This window comes from Fringilla coelebs (assembly GCF_963513975.1).
Source record: "Fringilla coelebs genome assembly, chromosome: 2".
Lineage (NCBI taxonomy): Eukaryota > Metazoa > Chordata > Aves > Passeriformes > Fringillidae > Fringilla > Fringilla coelebs.
Genome location: NC_140029.1, coordinates 26,242,889 through 26,267,516, shown reverse-complemented (window position 1 = coordinate 26,267,516; position 24,628 = coordinate 26,242,889). Strand labels below are relative to the sequence as shown.

Genomic DNA, 24,628 nt, shown 5'->3' with positions numbered 1-24,628 from the left:
ATTATTACATAAACATTAGCAGATTTGGTTTGGAAATGTAAGAGGGAGTAGTCATACAATTTGGTAACTAATTTTCCTATTCTTTCAGCTAGAAAGTGAAGCATTTTAGTTACCATAGATAGTTCTAAAAATAAAATGTTTTTTTCTACACATGACTCCGAGACAAGAGCCTTTACCAAGCCTGAAGCTAGTCAAGGAAGTTGGTGTTTTCTACTGCTACTTGTGCAACAGTCATTAAAAGCAAATCAGCTACTTTAGCTACCTTCAGCTACTTTAAAGTTAAGTTCTACAGTACACGTGACATTTGTCCTTTTCACATACTGCTAACTTTGCACTTTCACTTAGTTCCTCATGTGCTGCTTCTGGGGTCAGGAGAGTATGAAGGTACTGGAACAGTCATGGCATCCAGGTGGGAAACATTAGAGTGTACCTTATTTGTTTGTCATCAGTGGCATAGCAAGGATATAACTTAAAGCAGAGAACTTCATTCTGCTGGCCTTATGTTTGGGGAATTTAGTTCACTGCTTATGCTGCTGTCTCAGATATTCAGCTGAACTATCACACTTCTCTCTTCACCTGAGGGAGTAACACAGCAATGCCCTGGTCTGTACAGAACACAGCACTGTGGCAGATGCTGTCAGATGCACAGCCCCAGTCTTCTGACCCAAGGTCCTATTCACAAGTAACTTGCTATGATTATCTCCACATGTTAGCATCTGCACTTGGTCTATATACGTACTCAAGAACATGAAAGATGATGGAGAAACTGCTCCTGGGTAGGAATTACCTCTGACTTTATGTATTCTACACTGTGGTGTAATGTGAGTACACACTGCAATAATGAATGCAGCTCTTATAGAAGAAATGTCACACAACACCTATACATAATACACTGTATTTATAGGACATGAATACAGGTATATCGATTTATTGGTTTGCTTTACATGATTAACTTTCTGAGACAAAAAGATCTTACCTGTAGCATGGAACATCTCTTGCAAAAACTAGGCTCTCCAAGTAAAACATAATGATTTTGTATCAATACTGATAAAGTACATCAAAAACTCTGGAGGAAACAGTTGATTTGTAAATAGCACCAAAAGAAATTAATCCAAATTGGCAACACGTACAGTACTGTTACCTAGCTTTGATCTAATTATGGCTCGGAAGGTGAAAGATTTCCTTCAAGAAGTGGCCCATCGCAGCTCGGCAGTGCATTTTGGCCTGTTTTATGTCTCATACTCTTCTGCAAGGATGAGGAAAAACAGTGAGACTCTTGATGAATACAAGAAATGTGAATGAATTTGTACCATTTGGTAACTCTTATAGCAAAGTCCTGTAAAAGTGAGGGATTTTCTGACAGACTTAAAAAGGAAAGGTTATCCAGTGTAAAACAAGGTTTCTATTGCTGGATCCTGAGATTAATCATTTGAGGGTGTTTTTAATTCCATTTCAAACTCTGTTAAAAAATTACTCTCAAAAGCACTAAATTGACTAAGTACTGTGGGCTGTGTGTCCTGCCCCTCTAACAATAACCTGCACTGAATGGGAGAGGTGCCTGTGGTAAGAGGAGGCCAAATTGATCCTACATTAAGGAGTGGACATCCTGTTTCCCTGCTCCCTGGAACAGCTGGCACACTGAGGGCAGTGCCCCACACAGAGGTGATGGGGTGGTGCTCATGAAGGCTGACTTACAACTTCATTACGCTATGGGCAGAGGGGGCCGGGGAGTTGCCAAGGACACTTCTTCCAGAGCATTCCAATATTGCAACAGCAAGATCTCTTGCTTTGTTCCCTCAGAGGAGGAGCCTGACACGTGACAAGGCAGCAGTTTGCTGGTGAACACTTGTCTGAGCACCTAGGGCAGTTGTTCTACAGCAGCTAAGCCCATTGAGGAACAGAAGAATGATGAATCCCCAGAGAAGCTTCCCCAGGCAAAAGGACCACTTTGGGTTTCCCCAGGTGCAGCAAAGGGTAAAGATCTCATAACATGGCTGATGGCCCATGCTTGTGACTGAGTGAAAGCAAAGTAAAAAAATCATCAGTCAAAAACAAAGAGAAAAAGAAAAATATTTCTTTAAAAGGGATGAAAGTACAGAAGTCATTTACAGCTCAGAAACTAAACACCTGATAATTCAACTACCAAATACTTGGAATTGCTGAAACACTGTCAATCAAAATGAAAATTATAAAAATGAAAATAGGATCATTTAAATTGAATTTATATTTTCCCTAACAGAGAGGCTAAAATTCTGCTAATAATGAAAGAAAAATAAAGAAAAAATAACCAATGTAGATAGGCTATATTAAAAAAAAATCTCCTATTGCTTTTTAAAAGTAAAAGCTGAAAGAAACCTTGCAGCTGTACAGTCACCAGTTAAAGCACAAAATTCAGTCTGTCATTGAGCCAGAGTTGCAGAGACCACATGTATAAGAAAAAAGCAGATTTTGACCAAAATTACCAAAAGGCAACAGATTCCTCCAAAGCTTTTGCAGAATTAATGTTTTAGCCCAAGAAAGACAACAGTTCCTATGTATATATATTTATATCAATATCCATATACATGAACACATATATATATATATACATATACTTGTATGCACATATATGTATCTGTATACACATATATGTCTGTATGTATATATATTTATCACAGAAAAGCTCTCTGAAAAAACCCCAGAGCTATATGAGGAATGTTTAAAAACATCCAAACGTTAATGATGGTAAACAATCACTCACCACACACTGGAGTGACTCTCAAATAACTGAAAAATCTGGAAGTATAAGAACTGCTTCAAAGGCTTTATGCATTCTTATTGCCTGAGTAGAACTAATTTAGTAACCTGGGAAATGGTCACTAGTCCTATGTTTATCTTTTCAATTGTTCCCGAAGCCCTTTTGTTATAAAGAAAGCAGTATCACTTTTAGGAATGCAGTACATTTAAAAATACTTATTTATAAGCTCAGTTCAAACCAATCTTAAGAAACTTAAGAGACAATTTTAGTCAGAATTTTCGATAGTGAAAAAAAATGTATTTTCCCCCTGATTTACATAACTAAACTTTACTGACTATATATTTTTGAGGGGGAACGAAGGAGAAAATACATTTTTTATCTTAACCACTTAAGAAAGAAAGATATAAAATCTGCAATGGAAACCAACAGTCTCTGAATATTAAGTAAAAAACAGTTTTCTCACAGACTGGAGGGGAAACAAGATTTACTAGCATTTCTTCTACTTTTACATTAAATAATGTTATGAACTTTGAGGCCTTGAGTTGTTTTCTTTCTAGAAAGAGCACAGAATTTCATAAAAGGGAACATAAGGAAAGCTCAGTTTCAAAATGCATGCTTGGAAAAGAAAAAAGTGCATTTTCTAGCAGCAGAGAAGATACATTAATATATTCCAAAGACTGCTTAAGTGGCTTCCAGTACCACATTTTCTGTATGATGCTAGCAACATCAGCCAAATCAGAATTATCACTTGTTTGTGTGGCCACTATCCTACTTATTCAGGTACAATGCAAACACAACATGCATTCATCTACAGACAGACCAATGATTAAAATGGGAATAAAAGAATCATAGATTCCTGAGGCAGAAACATTCTGTAAAATGCAGCAAGAACAGTGACAAAAATTGATAGTGACAGTGATGGACTGTGACAACAATTCATACAATTTTTCAGATACTCAAAAGGAAAAACCTGTACTACTAAATTGCATTCCTCAAAATATAGTTGACATGAATCACAAATGGAGATAATGAGTATGGTAAATAACTTCTGATGATTAACTTTATAAAGTCCTTTGAATGAAATGGCCAAGCATGCAGAAAGGCAGAAAAAAGTCACCTTTTGTTCCATTAGAAACTTAGACTGCTTGAAGTCTGAGAAAGCATAAAGATGGTGGACTGCTCAACAGAAAGGCACTGATGTTTAGTCTGATTTCCCCAGAAGATTGTAGGAAGCAACCGAGCACATCATTTATGTTTAAAGCAAGGTAGCAGTTATTTAGACAAAGTGGATTGGAAGACAGGAAGAAACAAAGAGAGGAAAGAAGAAACACAAGCGATATAACTGGTTAAAAGTCACAGATCTTTGACTTAATATTAAAAAGTGAATATTGTCATTGTTGAGCCCAAAGTCTGCTTTACTACTGATTCATTTTCCAGTACTAATATACAATGTCTGTAAGAAATGCTACAAAGCCTTTGGTAGGGGTTTTTATTTACTAGCTTGTTTCTTGACCTTAACCCTTGCTCATTCTCTCTCTTTAGACTTTCAAATTAACTATTCAGAATCTATACTGAGGGCAACTTCTTCTACAAGTAGTACATATGACATCTAAGATCTCTGAATGAAAAAACATTAAGTACTGATCTGCCTGGGAATGCTTTCCTGCTATTCTTTATTCTTTCCTGAAGCAAGGCATTATTACACCTGTACATTCTAGGAATACAAAACAGTGGCAGAGGGTTTTACATTTACCACAGGGATATTTTATTTTCCTTGGTAGCAAAGTTCCTTTATTCCTTTCCTCTTAATGCAAAGAACCTTTTCAATTAAAAAAAAAAGCTACGTAATCCCTTTTGTTGATGGGAACTCATTCTTGTAACCTACTGGTGGCAGCTCATGGGCTGAAAAGGGCAAGGGCAGTAACATTAAGTTTAAAGTTCAGCACACTTCCACTGTCCTTCACATTCCAACATATTTAATAGGTAAAAGTTTACTGGGTTTAAAATACAGGAAACCTTTTCTATTCATGTCCCCAGCACAGCACCATGGTTCCCACAGAACCTGGCTTCCTCTCCACCCTCAGAAGAGATTGCCTGTATTTACACAGTCATTTCTCCTTTTGGGCTGATCAGATGAAAGGAGAGAATAGATTTTAAAATTCTCTTCTCATGGGCACAGCAAGGCACATTTATGTACAAATAATGGATCAGAGTCGGCAAAATGTAAGTTGAAATATAAAAGAGGAAAAAAACTATAAATAGGCTATGAGTAAGTTTTAATACATGTGTTTTTGTAGCAGGCATCAGCATGTTATCAGATATAAGTGCCTCTTATCTACCCTTTTGGAGATCCCAATCCCCCTGCCTTTCTTATATCCTCAAATCAGAAATCATGTTGAGCCATGTAGCTGTCTCCCACCATCCTCATCAGCTGATTTCCCTGTGGTTGCTGGTAGGGAGGCACAAGTGTTGCCTCAGGATTCAGGTTAATGCCACCATGTAAATAACAGGCAGCATCTTTCACCATATTGCACAGACACCACAGATGGGAAACCTCTGCTTTATTCTTATCTCTGACCTTGGCCTAGGTGATTAGACACTTGTAATACAAAAAATACCTAACTTCACAATGAAAAAGATTATTTACCTGGATTCTTTCTGTTGCTGTAGGCCACAACTCCCTGTATAAGACCTTCTTCAGAACATCTGGAAGAAGGCTGACAGTTATGAGCAGAATTATACCCAGCCACGCAGGACCACTGGACAGCATTTGTATGAACACGTAATACATCCTCTGATAATTGAGAAAAGGCCTGGAAGGAAAAAAGATAAAATAATTATTACATTTCAATACACAAAAGAAAGGCTGACAGTATTAAATACAAGAATTATGCTAGTGGTGAAATACTTCAGGTTCAGTTTCCCAGTTTGTTCATCCATCCCAGTCTTCTCAAAGGGAGCTGGTGCTAACCATGCACTATCTGGAAATAACTACCTTCCTTCTGCCTTCCAGGCTGCAGGAAATATTATGCTGTCCCCTCCCTGCCATAGTGTCTCTCCCTTGCAAAGATAAATTAAGTTCATTCTTAATGTGTTTATGCTCTTCCATGTATCCTTATCTTGCCCCAGGTACTTTCCACCTTTCTTGTTAGTATCCCACCCACCCTGGTCTTTGCTAAGGCACACTCCTTTGTATGTATCTTCAGACTAATGCTTGTTAACCACACTTCTTTTCATACTTCTCAGGCTCCCATAAGTATCTCTAATACTTTCATGTTATGCTCCTCATCCTATGCACCACATACTTATCTAACCACACTATTAATACCTTCTCTTCCTAACCTCCCTGTATCCCATGCAGTTGGATGATCATTAAAATGCCAGCACTGTATGGTACTAGGAACCAGAGGCCATAATCACTGAGAGCCAAGATCAAGAGACAGTTTGCAGCAACATTGCAGTGTAAAACCAGCAGGGCAGTCTCCTGACAGTTTTCAAAATTTGATAGTATTTGCATACTAAAAAGGTAATTAAGCTGATATACACTTTTATGTACACACAGACACATCTTGAATACACAGCAAGGCTGGTTGGAAAACCATTGGGAAAATGTCACTTCTGCAAACTGATGCTGAAGGAACTGAGATCTGATACTGCTAGAAAAAAAGAAGAGGCAGCTAAATATCCAAGGAGTTAAGAGGTAGTTACTCATTTGCAAAAGCCATGCTAAATACAAATCCTTTATCTAAATTAAATGGCATCTTAATCACCAAGCAACAGTTAGCCCCCTCCTTCTCTAGTCCATCAAAATATTGTGAATACAAAGTAGAATTGTAGTTAACTACTAGCAGTAGATAAAAAGATGGCCTTGTAACTGAGAGCTCTACAAGCGTGAAACAAAATTTCCAGCTCCTGATGGCAATCAGGCACAGTAAGGAACTGAACTTGTTCCAACTTGATTTCCTTTCCAAAAATTTCAGTTTCAAGTACGCAGAACTTTTAATAGCAAAACCCCCCAACACTTTAAATTGGCTGTGCACAAGAGCCTACAAAGCTTCTTACCAACATGAATAAGTAGGTGATCAGACACCTACAGTAACTCCACTTTGCTAAGGAGCCAAAACAATGAGCTCAAACACAGGACTCTTGGACTTCCACATGACTTTGATATTGAGTTCTGCTCCCTGTCTCTAGTTTGACTGCTAGAGCAGTCAAGCCCAGCAGGTAGGTGGGTAGTCACCTACTGAACAGACATAACCTATTTTGTGACATTTTGACTCAGAAAGGCAATATCAGCTCCTTGAACCAACCTTTGGGCTGCTTTTGACTGACACTACTGAAATAAAACCCAGTGGTAGTCTGGGGTCTGATATTCTCCTTGCATTCTTCTTTAAGAAGATTTTAGCAGACATTCATTGACAGAAGAGATGAGCACTCTAGTTAGCAATTATGATGTGTTTAAAATAGAGTTCTGCATTATATAAAGGCTAAATTTAATTCTGTGACAAAAAGGTGAACTATAACAACTTTGTTTCTGAAACAACTTTTGCAATGCAATTAGTATTAGGGTTCATACCAAATAATTCCTCCCCAGAGCAGAGAAAAGACAATGTAGAATACCAGTGATCCCCAGATCACGAAGTGATTTATCCACGTCCAATAGTGTGTATCTATTGCAAGCTGAAAAAAAAGATATTATATGATGTTATTACTATCTAGACTCAACAGGAATTCCCAACAGGAGATAAAACAGAATTATACTCTTTGAAAATAGGGAAAAATTCTGCATAGAAGTAGTTAAAAACATCTTTCAAGTTTGAGCACAGTTAAGAAGGCACAGATAGCAAACTCTCCATTTAAAGTAATAAAAAAATGCATGGTGATATAAAGAAACCAATATAAATAAGCAACAATTAAAAAATAAGTTTTAAGAAAGTTTCAGTGGATAAAATACAGCATACCTTACCTTAAATGTAACCGTGAATACAAGCACAGTAAACACCACTGTTCCAAAGGTCCAATTTCCAAATATCTATAAAAAATGGTCCAAAGCAGTTATAGGCAATATTGTCCACTATGTTATGAATTGTTCAGAGTAAACAACTTAAAGCTTAGCATTGCTTTGTATCATGACCTGACACTTGAGCAAAAACTGAATTCCTACATGATCTATGCAGTGCAAAGTGCTCTGGTTTCTTGCTCTGTGTGGACACACCTCAGATTTCAGACAGACAGAAAAAGACCACAACAAACATTCTGTTCTGAACTTGAAGTTCACACATATATTTCCTAATAAAAATCAAGGGTAGCACGATTTACAAATCACTGAGATTGAAAAGCAAACTGCAGTCATTTCATCAGTCTTCTTGGATGTCATCTTTTCCCTGATTTCCCTTCTCTGTTGGACATCCTTGGCATCCAACAATTTCTTGGAGATTCAACAGCATGCTATACAGATAAGAATGCTATAACCATACAAGTACAAAAACGTCCACATATGTTTTAAGATAAACCACTTTTAGATTGTGTTTGATTTTCTTCCCACTTGCATAATGACATAAAAACACCTCTGCTTTTCAAGTGGGCAGAAATGACCATTAATGCTGACACAGGGAAGAACTAGTGGCGAATATTGTCACAGAGGATTGCTTGGCCTTCAGCAGCTACCAGATGACCAGGCTGAGGATCCAGAGAAATACTGGGAAAGTAAGCAACAGTTAGGATGCTGTATTTTAGAAGAGACTGTGTTTGATTCACGGCATTGCACCCATGAAAGAGAAGTGTCCAAGAGATCCAAATTACTTTGAAAGATAACTCTTGAGATCTCATTAACTCCCTTCAAGATCTCATGAACTGCCTTCTGCAGTTACAACTTCAGGAATGAGACAACTTCCACACAGGCATGGAATTTCAGCAGAAGATCCAGTTGGCAAATTAGGATGTTACTGCATGGACAAAAAGGCAAAATGGGAGCATTCAAGAGATGACAATATGGGCAGGCAGCAAACAGCATAAAAGCAAAAGAACCAATCAAATATAAAACTCAGCTTGAACTAGGATTACTGAGGGGTGTTGTGGGGGACAGAAAAGATATTTACAGATATCCTTGCTTCAAAGGAAGAATGCAAGCCTGCTGATGGAGTGGTAAGACAACCTGGTAGAATGTTTCAAAATGTTGAATTACTCAATACTCTGGATAATAGTCTTCACTAACAAACCTCCTCCTTCCATTTAGCAGCAAAGCTTGGGAAGAAATGAAGCAGGCAACAGTGTGGGATCAACAGGTTGAGTCGTTTTAAGAAGGAAAAGCAGTAGATGCGATGTATTTTGAGTTTAACAAGGCATTTGACACTTGGACAATAACGAAGCAGGGGTTGGCTAAATGGACTACTAGTACAGTTTAAAACTGGTTGAACCACTGGACTCAAAAGTCCTTGATGGATGGTTGGCTTCTGGTAATCAGTCAACCACACTAGGAACAGTGACTGGGCTGGAAATCGTGGAATATCCCTATCAGTAGCTGGATGGTGACAGAATACCATGAGCAAACTACCAGGTGGCATAAAAATAGAGAACAGCTGAAATAATGAATGACAGAGTTTCAATCCAGAGGGACCTGTGCTGATTTGAGAAGCAGGCTAACAGATACCTTATGGAATTAAATAAGAAGTGCAAAGATTTACACCTACGACGGAGTATTGACTGGCTGTGCAATGGCCCTGCTGAAAAGGAAGTGGCAGTGGGGTTATGTGGACTACAGGCTGAATACAAGCCTATACTGTGCTCTCTCTATAAATAAGGTAAACTGCACAGCAACTGGAAGGAACATGGCCACTGAAGAAAGGTTATTATTCCCATCTACTCAGCTACAGTGAGGTTCAACCAGGAACACCGTGCTTGGTTTTGGGCCCCTCCACTCATGAGCAATGTAAAAAAAATAAGAAATGATTGGTGGCCTGCAACCAAGGTGTTTAGCAGCCTATGGCTCTTCTGCAAAGAGGGGTGGAGGAGCTTAGTCTGGTGAAGGGAAGGTTGAGAAACAATCTAGCACCTGCCCACAAATGTCTGAAGAACATACAGGTATGGTAACTACAAAAATGAAGAACTGAACAAATTTCTCTTCAACAACAAGAAATATTCTGCTTAGGTATTGTGAGAAATTTTTCCACCATGAAGACAGAAGAACATTGGAATAGGTTGCCCTGGAAGGTAATGGAATCTGCATCTTCAGAAATACTGAATTTGTGAAAAAAACTAGACAAAGCCTTCAGCAAATTGATTTTAATTAGCCCTACACAGAGCAGTGAGTGTAACTGGATTATGTCCAATCTACACTTTTCCATATGAGCTCACCCAATATTACATGACAGGGTATCCATGCGGGAAGATGATCACACAAATATGCTCTGTGTGAAAAATTTTGAATGAAGACCACAGCCAGCCACAGGACATAAATCAGTAGAAAGCTAGGCTAAGATAATGCAATCAACTGGGAATGGAAAAAAAAATTAAAATAAACAAATGACTGGCCAAAAGATTCATTATTCTCAGTAATCATTTCACTATTTTAAAACTACTTACTGTGTCACCGAGTCTATTGAACACTGGATAAAATTCAGAAAACCTTCTTTATTTGGATCTTTTACTTTGATATGTAATAGGCTCATGCCATCATTATATTTTTTGTGACCTAAAAAAGTCTGTGCATTCAACACCAGACAGGAATCTGGATCAGCAACTTCCAATCATGCAATTTATCAACTTTCTTCTTGCAGACAAATTTTACAATATTCTCTTGTCATATGTAGCATCTCTCAGAGAACCTAGTGTCAGTCTAAGTTCTTCATACTGAACAGATGTGTCCATACTTGCAATAAAAGTTGCTAGATGAAATAAAGAATTTGAAACAACCTTCCTATGTCTGTTTGTTAGGCTAGAAAGAAAGCATTGCTCTGCAACCAAATCCCTTATCCACCCATCTTATTGACTCAGAAACTGAGGCCCCAGTACAGGGACAAGATCCATAAAGTTGCTACTTTGGCACAAAGAAAGGTAAGCAAAGCAGTATGGGAAGGTGTCAGTTACAAAAATTTCACTATGTTTTTTTAGTATTGAATGTCTCAAGATACTACTCATGCCTTCAGGCAATGAATCATTCTTCTGTAAGTCTGTTTGTTAACATCTAGTTTATTTACAAGTATTTTTCTATGTTCTGCTCCCAGCCTATCCAAGACTTCCCTTCCTCCTACTGTGACTTTGTTGATCTTCCATGTTCCAGTTCAGCATTCCGCTCACCTATCTTCCTTCCTGCTGTTTTGTATCTCTCATTCAGTTATTTCTTTTAACTTAGTCTCTCTGAACCCAGCTTAATTGCATTTAATGTACTCTGTATCAAATGTGAAAATAAAGAAAATCACCCAGGAAATACATTTTATTATATGGGTAAACTAAAATGACATTTGCAATCTGCAATGACTTCTACAGTGCCTTCCTTTCTTCTTACCTTTTTTCTGTATCTGGTTTCTAACTCTATGTTTTTGCAACACCAACCATGATGTCCTATCCATAGTGGAACACCATACACACAAAGCAGTATCACAAATTATTAACAATTTATAGGAGATAAATCTTTGGCATCTTAGTTTTGTTTACTGAAAAATGACCAAGGGACGCATTTAAAAAGTAGATCTCAGTGATTAGAAGTACACTTTCCCATTATTCTATAATATCATACTACAGGAAGCAAATAGTTTCAAACTAATTTCTAAATACTGTGAAACATTTTGGGGGGAATTGTGTTTGGAAGCAAGCTTAATGGTACATTCATTTTAGTCTGACAGGCATCACTGTATGGGAAAGATCTTGACTTAGGTAATTTTTTTACTAGTTTTGCAATAACAGTGCTTAGTTCATTTGTGAGCGGGGGGGGGGGGGGAATCAAAATTTTTTGCTTCAGTATCCCTTTTAACAATCTGGAACCTGACTTGTATCACTATGTATCACTTATGGCATTAGTATTCTTCATTGCTTTCAACCTTTTCCCTGTTCAATAATAACACCTTGTTGCAGTAGCAAACCTTTCAAACCTTCAAATTCCTCACTGACTTTTTCCAGATGTAAGCATAATTTAAAAACTGGGAAATAACTATCAACACCTATTAGCATTCATGTGTGCAGGAACTCATGTAAGTGTCTCTCACTATTCCTAAACACTTAAAATTTTCAACCCTTTAAATCTAAAATTGCAGCTCAATATCTCTCAAAGTTTTATACATAAACACAGGCATGCATCTTCAAAATAATGACAAATTTTTTATCACAGACATTGAAGACTCAGAATGTCCCCTCAAGCAACACATTATCTTCAAGTGTTAACACGGGTATCTAGTTGTAAACTTCAACATCTGAAATGTGAGAATTAGGCATTAATCTGGCTTTCGAGCCTTAGAATTAGATTGAATGTGTGCAATGGAAGACAACTAGAATTTCAGAAAGGAACTGAGTCAGAATATTTGCAATACAAACTGTTTACAAAATTGGTACAGGTATGGTAACTCTAATTTTCAGCACCATAAGTACATGGTGATGAAGAATTTTGAGCATCTAACAGAGAACATAATGATACCAAAAAAAGCTATAGTGCAGTGTACAGTTCTGTCTAGTGGAAGCTCATTGTGTCCTTAGGAAAAATGCTTTTTAACAAGTGTTCTCTCTCCTGCTAGAAGTTCATTTCCCTGACAGATGTCACAAAGGTGGTTTTTAATGATATCTGAACACTGCATTTCTAGCAAATGTGCATTTTATATACAGGCATCAAAATTGTGTTGAGTTTATTTTCTCTCTCACTTTGAGGCCATTTTCTAAAGCCATTAAAGCACATTGTAGCATAAACTGTAAAAGATCTCTACAGCAGAGAGCCAGCAACAAAATATAGGTTACAGAAAAGCATACAACAGAATAACAAAATGCAAGGAAGCAAAAAGCTTTTTTAAAGTTCAGGGTTCTTTACCCCACCTCATATACCTCAATACACTTTGTATGAAGTTCCTTTTAAGTACTTATAGAGTAGCTATAAAGAACATTTTTAACTGTAGGTTTAAATGATATTTTACTGCTCTTTAACAGTTTAATTTAAGAACAGTGAAAGATGAAATGGATATCATGACAAATCCACAATAGTCTTACCATGTGAGTGCTGGTTGTCATTAGCTGAGGATAGGAAGAGAAGCAAGTAGCAAAAAGAAAAAAAGCACACAAATAAAATAGACCAAAGTATCAATGGATAAAATAAATAAAATGCAAAAGTTCATAAAATTTGCATTCATGTGACTGCAAAGCAAGTAGAGATAGATTATTTTAAGCTGCTATATGTCAAAAATAATTAAACCATTAAAAAGCTTGTTATATTTAAGATCTTTTATGATCATTCATAACTACTCTACTAAGAGTCTTTTGATATGTTAAACAGATTATTATCAGATGCATGTTAAGTATGAAACTGAAAAGTTACTGTATAAATTCAGAATATGTGGAATTTATGTTATATATTCCTCCTAATTAGTATCCAATCCTACGTCTCTGCTTACTAAAACACAGTATGCTTTATTGCCCAGTTCAGATTTTACTAAACAGATAACCCATCTATCCCACAGTAACTCATAAAAAAGTTATCATCTTGCATGAAATATTGAAGAAAACAATTAAAACTATGTTCATTTTGCAATTGACATTAAAAAAAATTACCATTGACAGATGAAATCCAACACTAACCTGTCCATTGCTGGTCACAACTGTGTTGTCTAACAAAAAATAGGCACCAAAGAAAAATACCACAGCATCAAACACTCCTAGGAATGTCCAATAAATAAATGCACGCCAGCGCAGCAAAGCATTCTTGGCAACATCTCTGTGTGAAACAAGAAATACGTATCCATTATCAGGTTTGAAAATCCCAGATAAATGAGATAATTCATATTGTTTCTTGAAAACTACCACATTTCCACATTACAACTATCTACCAGTTCAAATCTAACTCCTTCCTCAAAATGCCCTCTTAATTTATTTTTATTTAATTCTTACTAAACCCTTTTTACTGCTCCCTGTAATTCTGCTTATTTCAACAATGGCAAACTCCCTGTGGTGTACCCATTTACTTTTCAATCTTTCTAGAGAAGGTATCTCTTCTTCAGTGCCTGCTGTGTATGTCATGATCCACTGCAGATATTAAATGGAAACACTAGAGGTCTCTGGAGACTTTGCTTTATTTCCCCTAGGATACTTTTATACAGACTATTGCAACAAAATAAAACTTTAATTTCACGTGGAATTTGAAACAAGGGGTTTGTAGTTGGCTTGAAGCTTCAGGTCAAATAGAGTTTCTTGAATGTTTTTCCACAAAAAAATACAATATACAGGGATTTGTCAACAACAGAACTCTTCACTAGCATGCATTTTCTTACTACAAAAAATCTTAAATGTTAGAATTTGAGTTCTTCTCCACAGAAGGGGTATGTATCAACTTGGCATATAGTATAGAATGCATCAGAGTAAATCAGGACACAGTAAAATGAAAACCCTGAGTTACAGAAACATTTACTACCAACCAGTGCTTCCATCATATGAACTTCATAAAGACTGTCTGATGACCTTATAAAGCAATTTCTCCCCAGAGATTAACATTACAGACTGCAAACCCATATGTGGTCAACAATAGCCTCACCTGGCCCAGAACAACTACCATTGCCCAAAACAGCTTAGCAATAGGTTCTGTTAGGTATCAAAACCCAGAAATTTCTGACAAATAAGCTCTGCTAGCTTTCATAAACCAAAAAGAGGCTTCTGAACTACCATTTCTAAATTAAAAACATTCAAAACATCAAAGAGAAAATAAAAACATTACTGTTGAAACTCAACAGTAATCTCTTGTATTCCTCTTCAATTTCATTGGTAAAAACATATCCCTACATTGATTAATGTTTGGGCAGCTAATATTACTTCTTTCAAAGAATGTTTTCCTTTGATTATCTACTGTTACCCCTCCCTGAAATGTACTGCCTTTGCAGCTACAAGGATCTCAAACTAGACACTGTTCCTAATTTCGATGGCCAAATGCAGTTAATAGGCAAGAACTGTATTTCAAGTGGCTAAAAACCTAAACAAGTCAATTCCAATGCCCAGAAGTGAGTCAACAATGCAGGGGATAATGCTGGACACCTGCACAGAATACATACTCTGATACACTCTAACAATCTTTTCTTTCAGAATAAAACATGTATCTAGAAAAAAACAACATGCTTTTTTTAATAAAAATACTTGTGTTCTGCATGGTTCCTCCCCAAGGTTGGAGGAAATAAAGAGCACTAAAATAAGTCTCCTAATTTGATTTTGTTAAAGATGTGATTTCTATTTTATTCTCACTCCCTTTGTAGCAAGTGCATGGTGTGGTTTGTAAACGTGCATACAAAACTACATGTTTATCTACTGTACTTTGTAGGCCATGCATGTGGTCTTCAACCCTTCTGTTGCAGTTTATCTGATATTGATGTATCCTTGTGGTACAGAAATCCTGAGGACTTCCACTGTAACAGACACAGATCCCACAACTGAACAGTCAAACTTTGAGGTACAGTGTTTTATTTTACCTGTACAGGGAAGGCTCTCTCTTGAGTGTGTCTGGACTGACATGTTGTTCCATTAGACTGTACAAGAGGATAGGAAGGGAGGTGAAGCTGATATTGTACAGTGTTAGATACGCAGTATCATATAAAGTCTGTAGATGGAAAAGAATTAAATCAACTACTTTAAATTTAAAATTAAATCTTATTTTAAAATTAAATCCTCTGCATGAGACTTGATTTAAAATGAATACACGAACTTCTGCACACAACCAAAGTTATATTCCTTCAGAATGGAGGCAAATACCCCTGAAGAGCTGCTAACTGATATAGGACACAACTCTTCACTTGTATTCCTTTTACCTGGAGAAAAAATATCAGCAGAAAAATCCATTTCATGGACCAGTCTGGTCCATATACAGCCCCTCCTATTGTATCAGTGGGAATACCAACTCCAAAGTACCCAAACTGAAGAGCACATTGCTTTAGAGGCAGAAATTCTACCCTGACACAACATCCATGATATCTCACTTCCCTTTTATCTCCTCAATGTTTATAAAATATGATGACATTCAGAGAAGAAGCAAGAGCACTCCAGAGGTTTTTCAGCTGTGTATGACTGCAATGAGCTTCCCAAGAATCCCAAAGATGAAACATCCCAATGTGTCTTTGATTCTTCTTCTCACTGAGATGCTTTTTCACATATGTATCATCAGTGTACCCTCAAACCTATCATTTCACCCCACAAAGTGAGCTGTTTATTTCTCAAAATCTATTTGGTAATCATTTATTCTGGAAAAATTGCTATCAAAAACCCCTTTATGATTCAAAATTATATTTATCACTTAAAAGGATCAAAATTAAGTTAAATTTTCGTAACACATGCTTTCATATCTAAATCGTAATAATGCTTTATAAAAACCTACAAAGTTTTCAGTGGTCATTTGAAATGGAAACCAAAACAGAAGAAATAACTCCTCCATTTTAACTCCTCCTGGGGCTTTCTTTCAACTAATTCAAAGCAATAGCACCATTTTCTCCCAATTAAATCCAACTCTCACTCAATTTAATACTGAAAACATAAATCCTTTTGGTCTAAATTCAGTCATGCATTCCTTTGTTTTTTGCTCCCTCATTCAGAACAAAGAAGAGGTAGATCTTTTCTACACAAATTAGGTGAGAGCAAGGGAGAAAGAAACAAAAATTTAGGAAGGCAAATACTTGATCATCTCCTGAATGATGGCACTTTTCTGGTGAGCAACAGTTCACTTTTCCTCCATTTTTCAGTTTTTATATTTCCTTTTCAAATAATTGAATGCTGCTATTCATCTGAAATTTGTAATGCATAGCTGTTCGTGCTAGAGAAGACTAGTTTATTGTCTCATTTTCATTCTGGATTCTAAAAATGAACAACTGATTCAATTACTCATCTTTCAGGATTTCCTCTATTCACATCCAGTAGGCTTAAATCTAACTGATTGTACATTTCCCACAGACATTTCACTTTTCACTGCCATTTCCAAATATTGTATTTCTGTATTCCTTGACTTTAACGCTGCTTTTATGATAATTCATAAAACTGACTTCTGTAACTTAAATGCAATTGCTACTGAATACCATAAGAACCAAAAGTGATGTTGTTCTTTGTAAATTAACACTAAATTCTCAGGAAGATCCTTTTTTCTTTTGTTACGAAAAAAGCAAAAGAGATAATATTACATTGATAGAAAAAGATCAACTAACCTGTTGTGAAAACCCACAGAAGAACTGATATAAAAACTGAGGAAAAATGAAGCAGACATTCTGAAAAACAAAGTGACTGTTGTCAAGCGAAATGCAAGCACCAATTTATATACAATATGATAAATTTGCATATCACAGTTTTATAACGATAACAATAGTGAGCATTGCAGCAACAGTAGACAAAGCTACATATATTAAATCCCAACAGTCACATCTTGCAGTAGTACTGATAGAAAAAAACCCACTTAAAATATTTTCAAGACAATACTACAAGGCTACAGTTTGAAAATTGAAGGGCAGTGAAATTTGGGATCCAGGAACACAGTTCAGTTAAAGCAAAGCAAAAAAGGGACATTCCACAGGAGGAGATAAACCATGATAAGCAAGCATGGATGCTCATGGATTAGCCCGGTTACCAGCAAAGCAACTGTAACTGTAATTCTAGCTGTAACCTCAAATGCCATCTTCTCCCAATTATACCTATAGTCAAACACTAGAACCCTGAATTACCTTGTGACAGTTCCTTTCTATAATCTTTCATTGCTTACCGAAAGAACTTGGACTGGATGCCAACATTTTGAAATAAAAAAAACCTGTCTAAATAGGGGGATGCTCACTACGAACTTTCTCCACCGACACTATCCTATTGAATTTAGCATCACTTAATCTGCAGTGATGTCTAAGTTCTCAAATACTATTTACAATGTGCTTTAAAAGTTCACTATAGAGACAACTTGGAAGGTACTGGAAATAAGCAGACAATTCTGAGATGGAATTTGCAGGATATGAAAAAGTAAGTTGAGAATTTTGGTTTTAAATGTAACATCGACACAGAATCTATCTACATAAAAGCTATTTCACTTCATGTTCAGAATAAAACCAATAATCCCACTTCAGCACTACATCTGGTATTCAAGAAAATCTCTCTATGGAATTGTTCCTGGTTTGTACCATTAGCTGGAAAAACTGTATATAGTCAGATATTACCATTTATGTTTTTGAGGTGTATGTAATTGGAATAAGCATTCTCCTACCTTATAAAAGAAGTATTGCACAAGTTCAGATATCCTAATGTAATAAAAATGCCCATGAACAAGCAACATTTTTTTCAAATGTTTAAATTTAGGTATTGCATAGTCACTGTTCCTTGCTGCTTGACGACCTTCTTTGCCAATGATTCCTTTAAAAAACAAAAAAGAGGAGAAGCTATTGAATAACTAAAGAACTATTAAAAAGATACAATTAATTGCAAAATTATATAATAATGCTATGGTACTGATGTAATGGGAGATCACAACTATATCTCATACAATTCCTAGGATAAATACACTAAAAGTTGTCTATAAAATATATAAGCTGATTCTTTGAGATTGCCTATTTTCAAGAAATATATGGGTTTTGTCATTTTACTTGAAATAATATACTAGTAAGCTTACCTATACCAACATGTGCTTCTAGAATCATACTGACATCATTGGCTCCATCACCAATTGCTAATGTGATAGGACGTTCTTTTGATAACTTAATCAACTTTACAATCTGGAAAAATAAGAGTGTTAGAAATTCTCCTCTTAATGGTATGTTTATTTTACGTAAGTGTAACACTAAAAACAATTTACCAAGACAATTTTATAAGATATTCTCTGAAGGAACACAAAAGCAATGTTACTCAATGCAACAGCTAGGCATAAAGATCACCGTTTCTTCATGTTACAAAGAATTTGTTCCAAACATTTTTTAAATACTTCCAAACTACTTTGAGAGAGATGGGACAGGAGGAAGGAAGAGTGGAATAATGGAAGATGTTGTTGAGATTCCTTAATGCTGTGTCAGTGCATCAATAAATTAAGAGGGTTCCAGAGACAGAGGGCATCATTTCAAAGAAATCCTGAAATGAAAGACTAAAACCTTCTCTTTCTCATCTGTGTTGAACTTTTTTCTACATTTAAGAAAATATATTGGACTCTGTATACATATAAAAACCACTGACATAAAAATTATCCAAAAATTTGACTCCAAATCTCTCCATTACAAATTATCACCTCTGTAAATTTGGTACCAAGTCAGATGCAACTAAAAACTTCCAGATAGTTATAGTGCTGGCTAAATACATTTGTTAATGTGAATAAGGGTTACATATGCTGTACCTGCACGCTGAGAAAAAGATGATAAACTGAAAGAAAAAAGGAATGCATATTCCAGTACTTCTTTCCTTTAAAAGTTCTTCAGCTATCTTGAGAGGTTTCAGTAATGGAAGGATATATCTTTACTTGATACAAACAAGAAATGCAATAGAGTAAGGTATACTTAAACATGGTAATGGACACACTTTTTGTCTGGATTCTTCTTGGCTTTCCACTTAGGTTAAAAACAGAGAAAAAATATCACACTGCAGTAGTAAGTAACACAGGTTCTTATGGCATCATAAGAGTAGACTATACAAAGCTTGTTAGGCTAAAAAGAGATCAGTTAGTTCATTTATTAAATATATTCATATTAGCATGTACCAACCATAAAATTTGAATAGTATGTAGCTAAATCAAATTCAGATGCACAGCTGGCTGCTGTTTTAGCAACACCATTTAATAAACTGCTTGCCAGCAGAAATTCTGCTCTCCTTTTTTTTTTTTTTACATTTTTCCATTTTAGAAGATACAAAAATGAATGGTAGCATCTTAAGTTATCATAGTAAGTCATACAGAGTATTAACCTTCAATATTTACATATGTGCATTGCGAACAAGCAATTATGAAACTAAACACAAACCTGTGCTTTTTGCAGGGGTGCCATTCGACAGCATAACACTGCAGTGCAGTTCCTGCAAATATTAAGAAAGATCTCTCTGTAGTTACCAGAGCTCCCATCGTGTCTTGGTTTCATTATTAATGATAATGCTGCTCCATCAATAATTAAACCATAATCTTGAGTATCAGCTGAAAGTCTGTTTGGAGATAAAATACAAACTGTCACTATAAAATTCTCCAACACATTTAAAATCTGGCAATAAGAATTATGTAAAAATCAATTAATGAAAAAATAATGAGCATAGAATACCACAAAGTTAATACATTTCTAAAGGCAATTCCTTGTATAAGACTGATATTTACAACATCTTAAAGTTATGGATTACATTGAAAATATTCAGTGCTTCACCAGTTTGAATGCATAAATCTGATACCTCAGTGACTTGACCAGTGAGTATAAGTGTACAACTAATGACTTTTCAGTTTGGTTTGAAAAGGTTCCAAGAATTGCAGTGAGGTAAACCAAGCTGCAGGAATAAAGTTAATTTTGCAGCACACTCCATAACACAGAGGAAAAATAAGTTAAAGGGAAAGGCCTTTGGTACTCTGATGAGGAAATATTTTTTTCTTACAGAAGTAAATTGTGCCTTGAAAGAAATGCCTAAAAGAAACCTGTTGGCCCAGATGGATAAAGCCACTGTCTACATCTACAGTATGGATATTTTGCCTTTAGAGTAGTCACTAAGTCAAATACAGGTTTACTTTTATTTGTAATACTAAAATAATTATTTAAATTTCCTACAATATTACAAGATATTCTTACCCATAAAAATCTATTACCAGTATGCCTGTAGTAATTTGAGCACTGCTAGAAGTGTAACCACAGTCACAGGAAGTAGTTTATTCACTACTTTATCATACTCTGAACAATAGGGAAGATAAGATGGTCTGGACTGCAAGAACCATTTTCTGTGGCATCCAGACAAGTTATTTCAGAGCACCCTTGCATCTGCCTGCATTACACAGCAGCCTCAGGCTCCAGGTCAACAGTGAATGTTGTATAAATGTACACTGAGGTTTATTTTTACTCTCTCTTCAGTGTTCCAAGGTTATACACTACTGTGCACGGGATTTCAACAAACATGGTTTCACCAACACCAGTGTTTGTGAGAAAAACACATATTTATTATTATGTATTTTAGGCATCTCCATTTTTTTTATTAGAACAGAAGCTATTTTTGACAAGTAAGATAAAATTCTGTGAAATACATTTAATAACAGTTGCCAGATATTTTCACCACTTTGCTACCATTGGCACAAATAGGGCATTGCTGCTGGGGTACAATGATATCAAATGAAAATATTTCATTATGAAGTTCAAGCAATGTACTGAATGTTTGGTGTATTATAGTGAAATAGTTTTAGCCTGAATTTGAACATATAGGTAGAATCCTGCTTTTACTATCTTAGTACTATTCTCTAGCTCTGGAGATAAAGGCAAAATAAAAAATATCCAAAGAGCTTTAACATGTAGAATTTGGCATTGCACCAAAAGTTAAACACACATGTTTGATCACACCTTGTAAGACCAGTGGTACTTAAACAAAATGGTACAGATGACATGGAGAAAAATTACTTATTTAACTGAATAGACAAATGTTCTTGATTAGATCAATGGGGTATAAATTGTAAGGAGAGCTAAGAAAAATTACCTGGTCCAGAGATTTAAGTTGTAAGGCTATGAGTTATAGAAAATCTCTGCTAAAATAGTATCATAAATGCTTGTTAACTCATTGCTAATAGTTTTATGGTGGAAAAATTATTACAGTATCAGTTGTGATTTTTCTTTTAATAGTCAAAATAGTACCAGAAATGAGATAAAGAACCATGACTGAAACCCTAAATTTATCTAAACAAGCTTATACTTAATTGCCGCACAATAATTCACACATCAGCAACAGAAACTGAAACATACTGCTGTTCTTAAGGTAATTGGTCATAATTCCATTGTTTGCAAAATGCCCAGAAGCCCATTTCTGGCCTGAAAATCCAACTTTTTCCTTACCCTGAGAAGGTATCCCTGGTTAAGCTGCCATTTTGTCTTATGACAGTTTTGTTTAGGTCAAAAAGCACATCGTGTAAACTCTGCTCCTCAATTTTCTTTGTGGTTAGCTCAAGTATTTGTGTGTTTCTTCGGAAGAGTTTGCAAGCGTAGCAAGTAGCTGCAGCAGTCTCCATTTTGTCTCCTGTCAGAACCCAAACTTTAATTCCTGCTTTCTGGAGTGCTTCAATAGTGTCAGCAGCTTTTTCTTGTAGCCTGCAAAGTCAATTGACAGCATACATTGATGGATCGCTTGGAAATGAGAAAGGTCTTTAATGAAAGATTTTCATAAACAAATAAAAAATTTCAACAGAAGTTATCAGATCTAAGAATTTTCCCCAAAGTAGGACTTCAAAAATGTTTAGGGGACTAGTATATGTTTTTGAATCTTTTTAAGATGTAAAGATTCTTCCTTCATTTCCTCAATACCCATTTTGTAGTCCTTCCCTCTGAAACTTTTGCCTATAACTTGATCAATAAATTATTACATGGTTCAAATACACTTAACTATTATTAGTTGCTCACTAGGTTATAAAGTTACCAGGTGTAACTTTAGTAAGCTAAGGGTGAGGAATCAATTAAAATAAGGGGTTTCCCAAAAGTTCTCTAATGCAGAAAAAGTCTTCAATTACTTTGTCATCATCACTGAAGATAAGAAACTAAGAAATAATTAAACTAACCGATCTTCAACAGCTGTAGCACCAAGTAATATAAAATCTGTTTCTATCTTCTCATAAACTTCTGCCAATTTCTTATCCCGCTCCTGAAGGGCCAACTTGGCACTCTGAAGCAGCTTCTGTACATTGTGATATTCTTCTGTTGTGAGCTTCTTATATGCAACACACAACGTTCGCAGTCCCTCCTAAAAATCACAATCAAAAGAAAGAAAATGCATTTTACAAAACTTTTCTTAGATTTCTTGCTGGTGTTTATGCTGGAGGATTTGAAAAAGGAACATGATGAAGTGACTAAGTACAGACTAGTTCAGTATAGTATAGATTAGGATATGGTTCAGCTTAATTCTGTTTTGCTCTAGAAGCAGTTACAACCTGAGGGACCAACTTCAATCTCCAGAAGGTAAACAACCCAGTGATCCAACTGGATATATGAGATTACAAGAGAAGGCAAAGTCAAGGTAAAGGTTTCTTTCCCTCTGTGTATAATTAGGCAGGATGAGTCAGAATAAATAATAATAATAAAAATAGTAGCTCTGCAGAGTCTGATTTTGATGCTGTGCTGCAGCAGATCCACAGACAGGGACCAAACATCACAAAGAGAACTGAAAGTGAAAATCCAACTGTACCATTTCAATCAAATGAAAACTAGAATTTAGCTGTGGGTGTTCCAGACTGCATCAAACTTCTGGACTGAGTGATGAATAAGAAAGGGAGTATATAGACTGTGTAAGGCGGGGAGAAACACAGTAAGGTTTTGCCACCTGAGTTATATATTGCTTCTCACAACACCATTTAATTGGCACTTCAGCTTCCTTAACTTTAATTCATCCAGAAGGTCTTTGTATAGTCACTTATTACCAAACCAAGAATGACAATTATTAAAATATCTCCCTGCCTCTTGAAATTTATAAAAGCAGGTGCCAGGTATTTTCTTTGAGAGGCTTGTGTGTGTAGGAGCCAGTCCTATTTCCAGTTATGCAGGAAGAATAAATAGGTGCTGGTCTGGATTTCTTTCTTGACAGACACTGAATGGATATGATACGTAAATACTTTTCAATTTCATTAGCCTCTTTTATTTGTAATTATCAGACAGCTGTCCCATAAAATGAAGCTCAGTAAAGCACTTTGAGAGCTTTTTTGCTTCAAAACAAAAGCAGGTGGCACTGTAGCGGTTTTTTTTCACACATATTTGTAATAATACTTTGTTTTCAGTTTGAGTACTGAATGCCAGCAAATTATATTCTATGTAAGACTGGCATTTGTCCTGCATTGCAATGAGTTCTGCATATTTTTGGATAGAAAAAAAATTCAATACTTGACTACTCCAAATACTACTTTCAGGTAAAACCAAGTTCTAAATTTCTTTTGAAGATGATCAACCAGTTCATAGCTGATTTTTAGCAAGCAAAAATATAAGATATTGATGATCACTGCACTGTCTCCTCAGAGTTTGTAAAGCAATCAAAGGCAGCAAATCACAGCTGCTAAGGCTGTGAAACTAGCAATAGTTTTTACAGAGATTTACTGTTTTTCACTTTTCTTCCGTTCAAAAATTAATTCAAACCACAATTGTGAAACTGCCATACTAACGAGCTAACTGATGACCTCTGGTTTAACATACAGTTGGGCATATCTAATGTATTCATATTGCACCACAACTGACATTTGGAAGATGAGATAGAGGACAGATGCAAATAAAGGAGTTAGACAGACTGCTAGCCACAAAGCCTAAGCGAACCTTGGCATAGAATAACCTTGGCTCCTGTAAAAACAAATCTGTTAGCAGAAAAAGCAGGAGGTCAGAACACTTAATTTCTTTTGGACACTGATATCATGCGAACAGATCAATAAAATGGAATCTTACCACTGCATTGCGTTGTACTCGGGCTCGTACTTGGTCAATTTTACCTTCTTTAACCCTAGGAAATATGGAGGAATCTGCTCCCTTACAAAACAGAAATATATCACCTAAAAGAGACAGCATATGGAATTCAAAATGACCAAATATACTT

General features: G+C 35.9%; 1 protein-coding gene across 4 annotated transcripts in view; it reads right to left on the bottom strand.

Moving 5' to 3' along the window:
* ATP11A (ATPase phospholipid transporting 11A) overlaps positions 1 to 24,628 on the bottom strand; it is a 118,275-nt gene that overhangs the window by 5,350 nt on the left and 88,297 nt on the right. For 2 of the 4 annotated variants that reach the window (XR_014616996.1, XM_084226218.1), the window contains exons 17-29: positions 24,481 to 24,584; positions 22,620 to 22,801; positions 21,904 to 22,155; positions 19,861 to 20,035; positions 18,531 to 18,633; positions 18,129 to 18,274; positions 17,095 to 17,154; positions 15,379 to 15,506; positions 13,508 to 13,643; positions 7,704 to 7,769; positions 7,314 to 7,417; positions 5,385 to 5,550; positions 3,855 to 3,943 (exon numbers count right to left, since the gene is read on the bottom strand). Coding sequence is in view for 3 of the 4 variants with exons in the window: in XM_084226218.1 (XP_084082344.1) it covers positions 3,866 to 3,943; positions 5,385 to 5,550; positions 7,314 to 7,417; positions 7,704 to 7,769; positions 13,508 to 13,643; positions 15,379 to 15,506; positions 17,095 to 17,154; positions 18,129 to 18,274; positions 18,531 to 18,633; positions 19,861 to 20,035; positions 21,904 to 22,155; positions 22,620 to 22,801; positions 24,481 to 24,584 (1,700 nt within the window). In the remaining variant the exon portion in view is untranslated. The remainder of the gene's footprint in view (positions 1 to 3,854; positions 3,944 to 5,384; positions 5,551 to 7,313; positions 7,418 to 7,703; positions 7,770 to 13,507; positions 13,644 to 15,378; positions 15,507 to 17,094; positions 17,155 to 18,128; positions 18,275 to 18,530; positions 18,634 to 19,860; positions 20,036 to 21,903; positions 22,156 to 22,619; positions 22,802 to 24,480; positions 24,585 to 24,628) is intronic. The other 2 variants (XM_084226217.1, XM_084226219.1) reach the window with 1 other exon arrangement.